The sequence below is a fragment of the Micromys minutus genome (assembly GCF_963924665.1).
Source record: "Micromys minutus genome assembly, chromosome: 16".
In the NCBI taxonomy this organism is placed as follows: Eukaryota; Metazoa; Chordata; class Mammalia; order Rodentia; family Muridae; genus Micromys; species Micromys minutus.
This window is the reverse complement of record NC_137985.1, coordinates 4,921,653-4,937,765: the sequence shown is the minus strand read 5'-3', so window position 1 is coordinate 4,937,765 and position 16,113 is coordinate 4,921,653. Positions and strand designations below refer to the sequence as shown.

Genomic DNA, 16,113 nt, shown 5'->3' with positions numbered 1-16,113 from the left:
TGACTGGACAAAGACACTAGCGTAGACAAGGAGGAGACTGAGAATGTCTATCCTGTGACACAGAAGACTGGGGATCATCGTTATATGTTATATAAGGCAGAAACTGAGAGTGAATCAGCACCTGCTTACTCACGAGGACTCCAGCTCCTGCAGGCTCTAGTAAGGTAGACCACGAGAGACCAAAATGATGAAAAATGAACAGACCTTTTAAAAACAAAAAGGCAAACCCAAACTGTCACTACTCTTGCACAAGACTGCATTTCGGTTCAGAGCACCTACTGGGCTCCCGAGCACCTACAGCTCCAGCAGGAAGGAATCTAATGCTCCCTTCTGGCCTCCATGGACATCTGCACTTGAATGTAAACAGATAATTAAAAATAAAATAATGTTTTAAATGTTGATATGGTGGCTGTTGAGAAGAGGATGGAAGGGAAGTAGGTTGGCACTAAGACACATGTTGGTTACCCTGGAGCCTGACCAGAGTGAGAAATGCCCAGGGAATGAATCAGTGGGTAAGGCTGCCAATTGTTATTTCAGAGTGAGTTTATGAAAAAGCATCCAAAGAGCAATGACTAGAGAGCCATCTAAAACATGACTTGAAATAAAGATGACTTTAAGGTTATGGTTTTGAAAAACCGTCACGTATATTTATAAAGCACACAAAAATCAACGAGCATATCTTCATAGGAGTCTTGCATGGGGCCAACAGATCACAAATGATTCAAATTCATATTCATTTTCTTTCTCTCTTCTTACACTGGCATAAAAAGACTAATGGGGATGAGCTGACTTTGCAAGGGTTGACTTTGATGTTTCACAAAATTTCATGGCTAATCTGGGAACAGGTGCTGAGAACACGTGTGTTAAGCTGACCTAAGCGGAGTTAGTCATGGCTGGAACCCTCTGTTATTGTCTGTAACGTCTCATGTTCCAGTTCGGAAATGGCAGCAAAGTTTTACTTTCCCAGAGAGTGTTCCCTTTTTCTCTCTTGACAGCTAATGGACAGACTATCAGATTAAACAAGGCTAACCAGTAAATTCCAATACATCATAGTGAAGGTACAGCTGCTGTGGCGCCATGCCTCTGTGGCGAGGTGTCTGCTGTGCTGTAAGCAGCCTTCTATGCACTGGCCATCACCATGTGACACATTCTAGGGCCTGGCAAGAAAACATCCCTCACTTGGCAAATACCAGTGATTGTGCTTTCACATCTCCGCCAGTTAACATGGCCGATACTAAAGCCCCTGAAGAGGAAATGGCCCTTCAGCCACTGCAGAGGGTGGCAGGGAGGACACAGAACACATGAAGATGGTAACAAAATATAGGCTGCAGAAAAGGCTCCAGAGTTAAGAGCCCTCTAGTGGTTTGAATAAAAATGGCCACCAATGCTCATGTATTTGAATGCTTAGTCATCAGAGAGTAGCATTATTTAAGAAGGACTAAGATATGGCTTTGTTGGAGGAAGTGTGTCACTGGGTGGACTTGGAGGGTTTCAAAAACCTGACTCAGCATGGATTTCAGCTTTCGGATTAGTGTGTAGTTCTCAGGTACATCTCCAGCACCACACCAATTACTGTCATGCCCTTTGCCGTGATAATAATGGACTAAACAAGCTTCTTATTAAATACTTTTTTAAAAATAAGAGTTGTCTTGGTCATGGTGTCTCTTCTCAACAATAGGACGGTGATTAAGACAAGTGCTTACTGCTCTTTTAGAGGACTCAAGTTCTTAAATCTCAAAGAGTAGTTCACAATCACCTGTACCTCTTCTGGCTTCCATGGTAACTGCATGCATGTGTCAGATACACACACCTATAAACATACAAACAACAACACACACACACACACACACACACACACACACAGACACACACAGACACATCCACATATAAACAGATAAGTAAAAAACTGCAGCACGTTGTCAAGTTTATGTTAAAAGTGATAGATACAATAACTGCCAGACACTTTCTAGGATTCAGGGAGCCTTTGATCCATGTAAACCCTTCTCAGTGGGGAGTGGAAACTGCCTGTCTTCAATGTGTCATCACCTTGTCCTGTCACTTCTGTGTCTCATAGACAAGGAAGCACAAGAGGGAGTCTCTCTCCTCTGTAATCCAATTCTTTCTCCTTCCTGCACATGTGTGCCAGGTCCTCCCCTGAGCCCTGAAATAGGATGGTGATTGAAATCAGCACAGTCCCTCTAGGTACTCTATAGTTAGAGTGCTTGAGCGCACAGACACACACATACCAAGAGATCAAGAACTGTTTACTGAGGAATATGGAGTGGAGTCTGAGCAAAAGCCCTAAGGCAGGGGAGCAGAAAAAGTCTGGAGAAGGGGGTGGGGGAGAAACAGAACCACTTGATTATAACTTTTGGTGCTTCATGCCAGGGGCTTTATGTACCACCCACCTGCCCTGTGCTGGTCCCAGCTGAGAAGAAAGGTGCAGAGAGATTTGCATATCACCCATAGCTAACCAACAACAAATATATACCATAGGTACACACAAAAAGCTAGTGGAGACAGCAAGCAGCCAGACCAGTTTCCAGAGCCCTCAGGCCAATCTCCGAGCAAAGGCATACCTTATCAGTTTTTCCCCCTTTCCTTCCTCCCTCTCTTCCTTTCTTAGCAAAGCAGAAAGGAGACACAAAAGTTGTAACATCCATTATCTGGTAAGACTCACAGCAGGGGAACCCGTGATCAGAATATATTGAATGAAAGAAGTTGAAACAATAAAAAGAAAAACAAAACAAAACCAGAAAAAGCACAGAGCAGTGCCCCTGCTTATTCTCCCAGTGAGCAATCTCTGCCTCGTGAACTCAGACGCCTCCTACAGTGATTGTTCTCTTGTTCACCTTGACTGTGCAGCCCACTCTGGACTGTACTATGGTTTTTCTCTGCATAAAGTTATTTTACTTCCCTTGTTTAGAAAAAATAGAAAGGAAAGAAGGAAGGAAGAAAGGAAGGAAAGAAGGAAGAAAGGAAGGAAGGAAGAAAGAAGGAAGGAAGGGGGATGACAATGGGCCACACATGGGAGAAGTATATTGTAAGTACAGGGTCATGAAGTTCTCTAGTTCCCATGTTTCAAATATTGTGCTCATGAATTTCAGTTGGAGAGCAAGAGAAACCCAAAAGAAACCCGAAACTAACCAAGATAGAGTACTTTTAAAATGTGTACACATTTACTGTGTGTAACATGTTTTCAGCCATTGTGGGACATCAAAGTCATGTCCTACCTCATATGTTTATCCTTCTAGCAATTTTCTTTTTTACTTATTTTATTTATCTCATGTATATGAGTACACTGTCACTGTCTTCAGACACACCACGAGGGCATCGGATCCCATTACAGATGGCTGTGAACCACCATGTGGTTGCTGGGAATTGAACTCAGGACCTCTGGAAAAACAGTCAGTGGTCTTAACCACTGAGCCATCTCTCCAGCCCAGCAATTTTTAAGTATGAAACATTGATATTGGACTGGCAAGATGACTCAGTTTGTAAAGCACTCGCTGCCAATCCTGACAGCCTGAGTTCTATCTCGAGGACCCACAGGATAGATGGAGAGAATGAACTATGAGGTGTCCTCTGACTGCCAAACAACATGTGCACACACACAAAATATATAAATCACCTCAAGTAATAATGTTAACTATTTACTAAACATTACACAATTTCCATGTGAACCCATAATTACCTTTAATTAATTACCTTTAGTAAAGGGGGAAAGTCACAGATAAGCCAGCAACATCAACAAAAAGAAACCCAGTTACAAAAGCTGAAAATGTTAATGTACATTCCACAGTATAGTACAGCAACCAACCCTGGTTGAGTCACAAGCACGTAAGGCTCTTGATTACAACTTTCGTGTATTATAGAGACATGGTAATGAAAACCAGGCTGGTTACATCATTTTAGCTGTTGAGAATAAAAAAGTGCAGTGGGTGAGACTCACTGAAAGATATTAACACAAAAAAGAGCCCTCACTTGTCTGAAGAGTTAACTAAGTGACCTGCTTCTGGCCACCTATGTTTTTGGTAGCTAATATGTAATCGTTTGGTTTCCCTGGTTCTTGTCCAGGTGGTCACTGTTGATATTCTTGGAAGAAGTGGCTCACTCCAGTCTCAAGAACATCAGCAACATGGTGTCTATGCTAGTGTTTCTCCTGCCTGGAACATTCCTTCCTGTCATGATAGGGCTGGCTCTCTCCAGTCTTTAAATCTACCAGTCTTAAACTACCCCAGTTTATACAGGCCAACCCACACAGAAGAACCTGAAGCAGACCTTGTAAGCCTCTACTGCATAACCTATGTATGTATGTACGTACGTACGTTTAACCTGTTGACCTCTCATCACCGTTCAAAGTCATCTGTAATATCCACTTCTTTATGCTCCCTCCATGTCCCTTAATGGAACATTCATGACTGTAAACACAGATCTATTTTATTTAGTAACTGCCTTGTGCTTGAAATAGTATCAAGCCAAGTGGGTTATCCAAAAATACACTTGCTCAGTAAGAGGACATAACAGTGTGTGATTATTCTACTCCACAATTTGTGAGGAAAAATCGATGAACATCACATATTATCAGCTGTCTTCTGATGTCAATATACGGACATATGCACAAAGTGAATGCGAGTAACAGCATGAGGAACTGAACAGGTCGAGTGTGAACTGATATTCATGGATGTTAGGGAAACGCCCGAATCAGGCCCCTATACACTTTAAAGCTCTGCTTCTTTATGTTTTAAGGAAATAACTATGTGCATGTGCACCTGTATGTGCACTGTATTCCCTGGACTTGGTGTTTGGTGTGTGTGAGTCCTCTGATTTGGGGGTTGGAAACTGAGCTCAGGTTCTCTGCTGACGAGAACAACAGAAGCTCTAGCTGATGGGCTATATCTTCTACAATAAATACCCAAGCACGCACCCACACACACATCTTCTTTCCCTCTAAAATAGGTCAACGGAAAAGACACCCACCTAACAGACAAATAACATATATGTAAAGCAGTATGAACTACCCAGTGATAAATACTATTCTTAGGAACATCTTCCTAGTCCTTTTCTCCAAAGTGAAAAAAAAGTCTTCTGTATTCACTACTTTTTCTACATATAGTGAAATTCGGCACAGTCATCACTATGATTATCAGGAGCTTAGCTATGCTTCCTCAGACACACGCAGTAACGGCGTAGCTGAGGAGAGCAAAGCACAAAGTTGTGAGGGTGAAACACGCAGGACTACAGGGGACCCACTGGACACAAGCTCCAGAACAAGTAGGTGCTGAGAGTCTCTAATTCTATAACCCACAAGGCTGAGTCAGGAGGACTGCAAATTCAAGACCAGCCTGCATCACACAGTGAACTCAAGGCAAGCCTAAGCTGTATTGTATGACACGGTTAAAGGAAGACATTAACAACAATCACTCCATAAAGTTGCACAATAACGTGCATGCACATAAAGGGAGGAACTGTAAACGTAAGTGGTGAAAGTCAGTAATTTTATCTCATCTATGTTTTGCCATGAGATATTAAACACAAAACCCTTGAGGGAGTCAAGATGTGGCCCACTTTGTGTCCTGAGCACTCAGAGATTGTGATGGTGTATCGCAGACATGCAGTTACGTAAGACCAGAATATATGTAACTTTTTCCAGTTTCTGACTCAGTCAGCATTGGAGACAAGGCCATTAAGATGCCTTAATATGTAATATGGTAACACCTACAAGCTAGTGAGTGCACAGCCCCAAGAAGGGGCTCATTTGTCCCAAACTGTGTCACTAAAGATGGCAGGTTGGAGTCTGACAGGAAAGAGCTGCATTCAGAGCCAGGACTCATTAGAGGGCCTGAAGATTCTCATATTCATAAGCCACATGCAGAATATAAAATCCTTTCCTGCAATATTAAGAAAGCAGTATGTTTTGTTTTGTTTGAGACTTGGCCTGTACTGGTTACTGTTTTCTGTCAATTTTACACAAGCTGCAGTCATTTGGGAGGAGAGCACCTCGGCTGAGGCTAAGGTTGTAGCAGCTTGAAAACACTTCCCTGGCCTGTATTCCATAGCTAGATGGAAACCTTGAATTTTCAGATTTACCTGTCATGTTAACACTGGAGATCAGCAGAGGCACAGAATGGTTTCCACTTGGAAAGCCTACAAAAATAAAGACATCAATTATTAAGCATTAAACTTGGTACATAGCTGGAGCCCTCTGACCTTCAATCAAAGGTGTGGGGCTCCAAGGGGTGTACATATTGAAGCCAATTGTCTTACTATCTTTGTGTGAGTGATTTGAAGAGTTGCTACACCATGGAAAGACAGTAGGATGGAGGCCCTGAGGAAGAGTTCAGGCCCATGTGGCAGAGTCACCAGGTTGATGAACAGTCCATTGGACATGTTTACAGTCAGGCTGTCTCTGCTTCCTGGGCTACACTGTGAGGGACCAGGGCCTTGCATTTGAAGAAGGAACTGTGATCTTGAAGAAAATGAGATGCCTATTTAGTTTCTGTGAATCCATCATGCACACATCCCATTCCCCAGTTACATGAGTCTCTGAGCCTGAAGTAGGTACACAGACGAGGGGGAGGAGAACTTGCAGCTTCGAAGGGTGGCAGTGGCATGGGGGAGGGTAGGTAATACCACAGGAAGTTCTGCTTGTACCAATGTTGCTTTGAAACATCCTGGAGCTGTCAGTGAGTTTGAGAAGGCATTGTTAGATCTTTCACACAGAACACAGCAAGCTTCCATAGCAACTTCCATAGGCCAGCTTTTGGTGTCAACAGTTTTGTCAAGGTGTCTGCAGAGGTGATGTCAGTTCTGTTTGGGACACAATGGTAAGGACCATTCTGGAAAGACCCTCTTTGTTCATGGGTGCCTCCTGGTCTGAAAACCACCAACACCCCTAGTGTCACTCAGTGGAGAGATGACATTTGTAGGATTCTCATTTTTCCAGGAAAATCTCAGTAAGTTTTAATTAGTACTTAAATATATTGTCAGATCAGGGGAACTAAGAGACTCCTGTGCTTCAGGTAAGCAACTTTTCAGTGGTTTATTTTGGAATCTCTATAAAGACTACAACCCACAAGGGACGAGAGCTCAAGTAATTCTACTGTTGATTTCTGTCATAGAGACCAACCCTGTTGATATCAGGCTGAGCCCTACTCAGAGTCACTTCCTGTTTAAAGAGGCACAAAGGTGTTACTTATGTTTCTGACATGGCTCACTCCTTACAATCTCCATGACTCAAAATAAAAGAAACCTTTAAAATGCAAAGAAAAGCCACCAATAGTAACTGTGAAATGTATTTCTTACGTATCTACCTCTGATTGGGATGACCATCCAGTGTGAAGCAGGACTCAGAAAGGTCCAATCAATGCAGATGTACTTGGCAGGTATCAAGTTGTGGCCAACAGCATTCAGTGCGTGTGGACAGAGGTTTCCTTCATTATAGCCTCCTGGTAACTTTATGGCAGGAACATTGTTTTACAGTGACACAACTAAAGCCCATACGCTCAGCTCTTCAGTGAGTCTGGATATGGATTGGTCAATTAACTGCAAAGCCAGCATAGATCTATGTTCCTCCTCCCATATCTTCCTGGTGTTACATCATCAGCTGCTCCTTCCTCAACCAAGTCATCCAGATTCCTCCCTCTTCCGGTGTCAAGGTGCAACCTATCAATCAGCAAGCAATGGGTCCCACTGCTATGATACCCAGCACACCTCCATAGCATGGTCAACGTGTATCTGGAACTGCCACATGAACCTTGATTACTGTCACTCCCAAGACAGCACTTCCGGCAAAACAAAACAAACAAATGCTAGCAAAAAGGCCAGAGCTGGGACATAGGCATCAGGACCTACGGCAAGCCCACAGATTGCTGAGCCCTGAGAAGAGGCTCAGGAGGACTCCATCACAGGCGAGTTCCCCACTTCCTCTCCACTGACTATCCGGGAAAAGACCACCAGGGACTCTCGGTGTGCAAGTAGTGCAGTGCTGCCTGGGAACCAACTGTGCCCAGAGCCAGAGCAGGTCCACCTCTATCAGAACTCACAGCCTACCCACAGAGAGCTGAACACCCAGGAGCACTCTCCCTCCTGAGCCCATAGGCCCAAAGACCCACAGGAGAGACAAGTTCCAGTCAGAGACAAAAAGATCACCCAGCATCACAGATAACAAGATGACAAGAGGCATGCCTAAGAACCTAAGAAACAGGAAACAAGACAGCCTGGCAACATCAGAACCAGTTCTCTCACCACAGCAAGTAGTGGATATCTTGACACAACAGAACAAAATTTGAACTTAAAATCATACCTCATGATGATGATGGAGAACCAGGAAAACACACATAAACAAGTAGAAGCCCTTAAAGAGGAAACACAAAAATCACTTAAAGAGCTACAGGAAAACACAACTAAACAGGTGAAGGAAATAAAACTGGAAATAGAAACAATAAAGAAATCACAAAAGGAGAAAACCGTAGAGAAAGAAAACCTAGGAGAGAGTTCAGGAGTCATAGACACAAGCATCACCAACAGAATACAGGAGATGAAAGAATCTCAGGGGCAGAAGACACCATAGACATACCAGTCATTGACACACCAGAGAAAATGCAAAATTCAAAAAGCTTGTAAACCAAAACATCCAGGAAATTCAGGACACAACGAGAAGACCAAACCTAAGGATAATATGTTTAGAAGAGAGCAAAGACTCCCAAAAAGAGCCAGTAAATATCTTCAACAAAATCATAGAAGAAAACTTTTCTAACCTAAAGGAAGAGATGACCATGAACATACAAGAAGCTTACAGGACTCCAAATAGATTGGACCACAAAAGAAATTCCTCCTGACACATAACAGTCAAAACTCCAAATGTTCGAAACAAAGATTTCTAAAAGCATTAAGGGAAAAAGGACAAATAACATAAAAAGGTAGACTGATCAGAATTATACCAAACTTCTCAACAGAGACCATGAAAGCTAGAAGATCCTGGACAGATGTCATACAGACCCTAAGAGAACACAAATGCCAGCCCAGGCTACTAAACCCAGCAAAACTCCCAATTACCATAGATGGAGAAAACAAGATATTCCAGGACAAAATCAAATTTACAAAATATCTGTCCACAAATCCATCCCTACAAAGGATAACAGATGAGAGACTCCCACACAAGGAGGGAAACAACACCCTAGAAAAAGCAAGAAAATAATCTTGCAAGAAACACAAAAGAAAAAAAGCACACAAACATAATTCTACCTCTAACAACAAAAATAACAGAAAACCACAATCACTATTTTTTAATATCTCTTAACATCAATGGACTCAATTCTCCAATAAAAGACATAGACTATCAGACTAGATTTGTAACAGGATCCTACTTTTTGCTGCATAAAGGAAATTAATCTCAGCAACAAAGACAGCTACTACCTCAGAGTAAAAGAATGTAAAAAAAAAAAAAAAAAAAAAAAAAAAAAAAAAAAACCATCCAGGCAAGTGGTCCCAGAAAACAAGCTGGAGTAGCTATTCTAATATCTTATAAAATAGATTTTCAACCAAAAGTTATCAGAAAAAATAAGGAAGGACACTTTTTACTCATCACAGAAAAAAATCTATAAAGATAAACTCTCAATCCTGAACATCTATGCTCCAAATATAAGGGCACCCAGATTCATAAAAGAAACCTTACTAAAGCTCTAAGCACATATTGTACACAACAATAGTGGGAGACTTCAACACTCCACTCTCCTCAATGGACAGATCATGGAAGCAGAAACTGAACAGAGACACAGTGAAACTAACACAAGTTATGAACCAAATGAATTTAACAGACATCTATAGAACATTTCATCCTAAACAATATATATATACTTTTTTCTCAGCACCTCATGGTATCTTCTTCAAAATTGACAATAAAATCAGTCACAAAACAGGCCTCAACAGATAAAAGAAGATTGAAACAATCCCATGCATCCTGTCAGACCACCATGAATTAAGGGTGGTCTTCAATAACAACAAAACATCAAAAGGCTCACATATACGTGGAAGCTGAACAACGCTCTACTCAATAATAACTTGTCGATGAAGAAATAAAGAAAATAAGGATTTTTTTTTTAGAATTTAAAGAAAATGAAGGCACAATATACTCAAACCTATGGGATACAATGAAAGCAGTGCTAAGAGGAAAACTCATAGCTCTGAGGGCCTCTAAAAAGAAACTGGAGAGACCATACACTAGCAGCTTGACAGCACAATTAAAAGCTCTAGAACGAAAAGAAGCAGATACACCCGAGAGCAGATGGCAGAAAATAATCAAACTCAGAGCTGAAATCAACCAAGCAGAAACAAAAAGAACTATACAAAGAACCAACAAAACCAGGAGCTGGTTTAAAAAAAAAAATCAACAATTTTGATAATCCATTAGCCAGAATAACTAGAGGGCGCAGAGAGAGTATCCAAATTAACAAAATCAGAAATGAAAGGGAAGACACAACAGCAGAAACTGAGGAAATTCAAGAAATTATCAGATTCTACTACAAAAGCCTATAATAAACAGAACTGGAAAATCTAGAGGAAATGGACAATTTTCTAGGCAGATACCAGGTATCAAAGTTAAATCAGGATCAGATAAACCATCTAAACAATCCTATAACCCCTAAAGAAATAGAAGCAGTCATCAAAAGTCTTCCAACCAAAAAAGTCCAGGGGGCTGGAGAGATGGCTCAGTGGTTAAGAGCACTGACTGCTCTTCCAGAGGTCCCAAGTTCAAATCCCAGCAACCACATGGTGGCTCACAACTATCTGTAATGGAATCTGATGTCCTCTGGTATGTCTGAAGACAGTGTACTCACTCACATAAAATACATAAATAAATCCTTAAAAAAAAAAAAAGTCCATGACCAGATGGGTTCAGTGCAGAATTCTATCAGACCTTCATAGAAGACCTAATACCAATACTCTCCAAACTATTTCACAAAGTAGAAACCAAAGGAACACTACCCAACTCATTCTTCGAAGCCACAATTATGCTCATACCTAAACCACATAAAGATCCTACAAAAAAACAGAACCTCAGGGGCTGGAGAGATAGCTCAGTGATTAAGAGCAGTGATTGCTCTTCCAGAAGTTCTAAGTACAAATCCTAGCAACAACATGGTGGCTCACAGCCATCTGTAATGAGATCTGCTGCTCTCTTCTGGTGTGTCTGAAGACAGCTACAGTGTACTTAAATAAATAAAAAAGAAATAGAAATTCAGACCAATTTACCTCATAAACACTGATGTAAAAATACTCAATAAAATTCTTGCAAACCGAATCCAAGAACAACATCAAAATGATCATTCACCATGATCAAGTAGGCTTCATCCCAGGGATGCAATATGCGAAAATCCATCAATGTTATTCAGTATATAAACAAACCCAAAAAGAAACACACACACACACACACACACATACATACGATAGTCTCATTAGATGCTGAGAAAGCATTTGACAAAGCTCAACACCATTTCATGGTAAAAGTCTTGGAAAGATCAGGAATTGAAGGCCCATACTTAAACATAGTAAAAGCAACACACAGCAAATCAGTAACCAACATTAAACTAAATGGTGAGAAACTTGAAGCAATCCCAATAAAATCAAGGACTAGTCAAGGCTGCCCACTCTCCCCCTACCTATTCAATATAGTACTGGAAGTCCTAGGCAGAGCAAAGGAAGAAGTCAAAATATCACTATTTGCAGATAATATGATAGTATACTGCAGTGACACCAAAAATTCCACCAGAGAACTCCTAAACCTGATAAACAACTTCAGCAAAGTGTCTGGATATAAAATTAACTGAAACAAATCAGTAACCTCATCTACTCAAAGGATAAACAGACTGAGAAAGAAATTAGGGAAATGACACCCTTTACAATAGTCACAAATAATATAAAATACCTTGATGTGACTCTTACAAAGCAAGTAAAAGATCTGTAAGACAAGAACTTCAAGTCTCTGAAGAAAGAAATTGAAGATCTCAGAAGATGGAAAGATCTCCCATGCTCATGGATTGGCAGGATTAATATAGTAAAAATGGCCATCTTGCCAAAAGCAATCTACAAATTCAATGCAATCCCCATCAAAATTCCAACTCAATTCTTTACAGAGTTAGAAACAGCAATTTGCAAATTCATTTGGAATAACAAAAAACCCAGGATAGCAAAAACTATTCTCAACAATGAAAGAACTTCTGGGGGAAATCACAATCCCCAACCTCAAGCTGTATTACAGAGTAATCATGGTAAACATGTACAGTATTGATATAGAGACAGGAAGGTAGGAATGGAACAGAATTGAAGACCCAGAAATGAACCCACACACCTTTGACAAAGGCTATAAAAACATTCAATTGAAAAAGGACATCTTTAACAAATGGTGCTGGTTCAATTGGCAGTCAGTATGCAGAAGAATGCAAATTGATCCTTTCTTATCTTCTGTACAAAGCTCAAGTCCAAGTGGATCAAAGACCTCCACATAAAACCACTGAAACTAATAGAAGAGAAAGTAGGGAAACAGCTTAGAATACATAGACAGTGGGGAAATTTTCCTGAACAGAACCCCAATGGCTTATCCTCTAAGATCAAGAATCAACAAATGTGACCTCATGAAATTGCAAAGTTTCTGTAAGGCAAAGGACACTGTCATTAGGACAAAACACAACCAACAGACTGGGAAAGGATTTTTACCAATCCTACATCTAATAGAGGGTTAATATCTGATATGTACAAGAACTCAAGAAGTTAGACTCCAGAACATTAAATAATTCTATTAAAAATGGGGTACGGAGCTAAACAAAGAATTCTCAACTGAGGAATACTGAATGGCTGAGAAGCACCTAATGAAATGTTCAACATCCCTAGTCATCAGAGAAATGCAAATTAAAACAACCCTGAGATTCTACCTCACACCAGTCAGAATGGCTAAGATCAAAAACTCAGGTGACAGCAGATGCTGGTTAGGATGTGGAGAAAGAGGAACACTCCTCTATTGTTGGTGGGATTTCAAGCTGGTACAACCACTCTGGAAAACAGTTTGGAGGTTCTTCAGTAAACTGGACATAGGACTACGTGAGGACCCAGCTAATCCACTTCTGGGCATATACCAATGATACTCCAACATATAATAAGGACACATGCTCCACCATGTTTATAGCAGCCTTATTTATAATAGCCAGAAGCTGGAAAGAACCCAGATGTCCTTCAACAGAGGAATGGATACAGAAATTGTAGTACATTTACACAATGGAGAACTACTCAACTATTAGAAACAGTAACTTTATGAAATTCCTAGGAAAATGGATGGAACTTGAAGCTATCATCTTGAGTGACGTAACCCAGTCACAAAAGAACACACTTTGGCATGCACTCACTGATAAGTTTAACTAGCCCCCCAAAAGCTCTGAATACCCAAGAAACAATTCAGAGACCTTACAAAGCTCAAAGTGAAGGAAGACCAGAATGTGGATGCCTCAAACCTTCTCAGAAAGAACAAAACACACTCACAAGAGGAAATATAGGAACAAATAGAGGAGCAGGGATTAAAGAAAAGATCATCCAGAGACTGCCTCAGCTGGGGCTACACCCCATTTGCAGCCACCAAACCCAAGCACTATTGCTGATGCCAAGAAGTGCTTACTGGCAGGAGCCAGATATGGATGCCTCCTCAGAGGGTCTGTCAGAGTCATACAGATATCGTTGAGGATGCTTTCAGCTAATCATCGGACTGAACACAGGGACCCAGTGAAGGGGCTAGAGAAAGGACTTTAGAGGCTGAAAGGGTTTGCAACCTCATGTGAAGAACAACAATATCAACTAACAAACTTTCCAGAATTCCCAGGGACTAAAACACCAACAAATGAGCACACATGGAGAAACCCATAGCTCCAGTTGCATATGTAGCAAAGGATAACATTGTCTGGCATCTATGGGCGGAAAGAACTTTGGTCCCATGACGGCTCGTTTTTCCCAGTTTAGGGGAATGCCAAGGCACTCATGTGGAGAGGGTAGTTGGGAGCCAGAGCAGCTTCAGGGAAGCAAGGGAAGGGGGATGGGGGGATGAGAATGAGAGAAAAGGGGACAACATTTGAAATGTAAATACAGAAAATATTCAATTTAAAAAATTTTCAGTCTTCAACCTAGTTTTAAAAAAATTCTAATAGCCTCCCAGCCTTCCTCCCAAATGCTAGGCCTAAAGGTACGAACCACACCTGCAGTCATCATCATCATCTGTTCTATTATTTTGGTACTTTGAGACAGGATCTCTCTATAGCCCTGGCTGTCGAGTTCTACTCATTATGTAGACCAAGGTGGCCAGAAACTCACAGAGACCAACATACACTGTCTCTGAAGTGCTGGGATTAACGGTATGTGCCACCATGCCAAGCAGAACAGTATTTTAAAAAGTTCGTGGCATCATTTCTTCTTTTCTATTATCCCCTGGACAATACTGTGGAATGAAAGCAGTATCGGCTGATGTGGGTGGTGATGTGAAATGGTTGAGCTTGGATTCTGCTCTGAAGCCGAACGTGTATTACTTGTTTTACTTTAAGCTACCTTACTACATGATGTCTAGGATTTCTCATCTATAAAATGGAGATGGTGGGTGAGGCTTCTAAGGGTGACTTACAAACCTCTGTTTAGCATAGTGGTGGTGGGGAACAATGGCAGAAACTGTACCTGGATATTAACTGTTTCAGAGCACTTAAAAATCACCATGTACTGTAATGCTAATTGTTTACATGCTGCACACAAAGACTACAACAGTTATTTGTTTTTTTTTTTTTTTTTGGTTTGCTGTTAAAATTTTTAGAGATACTGTCTCCTTTATGTAGCCCAGGCTGGCCTTAAGAAGTGCTTGAATTAGCCAGAGACCCGACCCTGACACCCCTTAACAACACCTTCTTTTAGCACAGTTTGAAGGTATCTCTATAGAACTGAATCAATTACTCTATTAGTTCATGAAATCAGGGAATCAGAGCATTTCAGGTTTTCCAAATAGCACTAACCTCTCTAGAGAGACACTAATAAACAGAGCACAGTGAGAAAGTCGAACAGCTACAACAGCAACAGCAAGAGCGAAAATGTGTTCTGAGGGCAGAAGTTAAAAAGGGCACTCCACTTCAGTGACTTGTGAGAGGAACAAATCTGATGTACTTGTACACACAAGGCAAGCCGCTGGGAGGACGAAGTCTCCTGTTTGTTCTAAGACAGGGTCCATTCTTTCCTTAATTGATTTCAGAAGTAGGTCTGCAATTCCAGTTTGTCACAGATACAAGACAAAAGAGCAAACATAAAACATACCCAATGAAGGTGAAGAAGTCCTGTAATCCCCTAAGTAGAGTTAGGAATATCAGAAGTTCAAGTTTATCTTCAGCTACATAGGCATTCAAAGCCAGTTTAGGCTGCAGGGTTACAAGTGATTCTGACTCAACAAAACAATGAAATTCAGCACAACGAACAGAAATAGGGTTGTTTAATTCACCCAGATTATACCAACAAAAGCAGGTATTGGGCCCAAATCATCTGCTGAGGTAAATCGACTGGTTATCCATAGATGAGACTGAAAAAAAACAAAAACAAAAACAAACCCCAAAACAAAAACAAAACACACAAAACATGGACTGAACTGAAAATCACAAAGCTTTTGGTCATTTCAAGTTTCTTATCCTAGTACTATTTCCCTAGCAACTGGATTCTAGTAGGTGACAAGGGACAATAGAATTTTGTTAGAGTTCTACTCAAAGTGTTCAAAAGGTCAAGGCCTCGACGGGAAACAAAATCCCCAACACAGAAGGCTGTCAACATCATGTTGTTATGACCTTAATGATGACGTCGTGGGCTCCGGGCCACAGAGAGACCTCGAGGCTCTGTGCAGGTGACTCGCAGCAGTAGCGGCCGTGGTCCCAACCTCACTTGCGCAGGGGAACAAGGCGTGTACACCCAAGGTTCCCACCCAGCCAAACTGGCCCTGGAATCCAACTTAAACCATCTGGGAGTACCTGAAGCAGGAAGCTGTGTAGGAAGAAAATCAGACCTGTTTCTGCGGCAGTCAACGGACATATTTCAATCTACAGGTCTTGCTACGAG

General features: G+C 41.2%; 1 protein-coding gene across 3 annotated transcripts in view; it reads right to left on the bottom strand.

Annotated features, from left to right (window-relative positions):
- Window positions 1-16,113, bottom strand: part of TMEM123 (transmembrane protein 123) — a 47,491-nt gene that overhangs the window by 30,930 nt on the left and 448 nt on the right. For 2 of the 3 annotated variants that reach the window (XM_080930243.1, XM_080930244.1), the window contains exon 2: window positions 6,091-6,147. The exons of the other annotated variant lie outside the window; for it this stretch is intronic. In XM_080930243.1, the coding sequence (XP_080786369.1) occupies window positions 6,091-6,147 (57 nt within the window). The remainder of the gene's footprint in view (window positions 1-6,090; window positions 6,148-16,113) is intronic. 3 annotated transcript variants of the gene reach the window in all.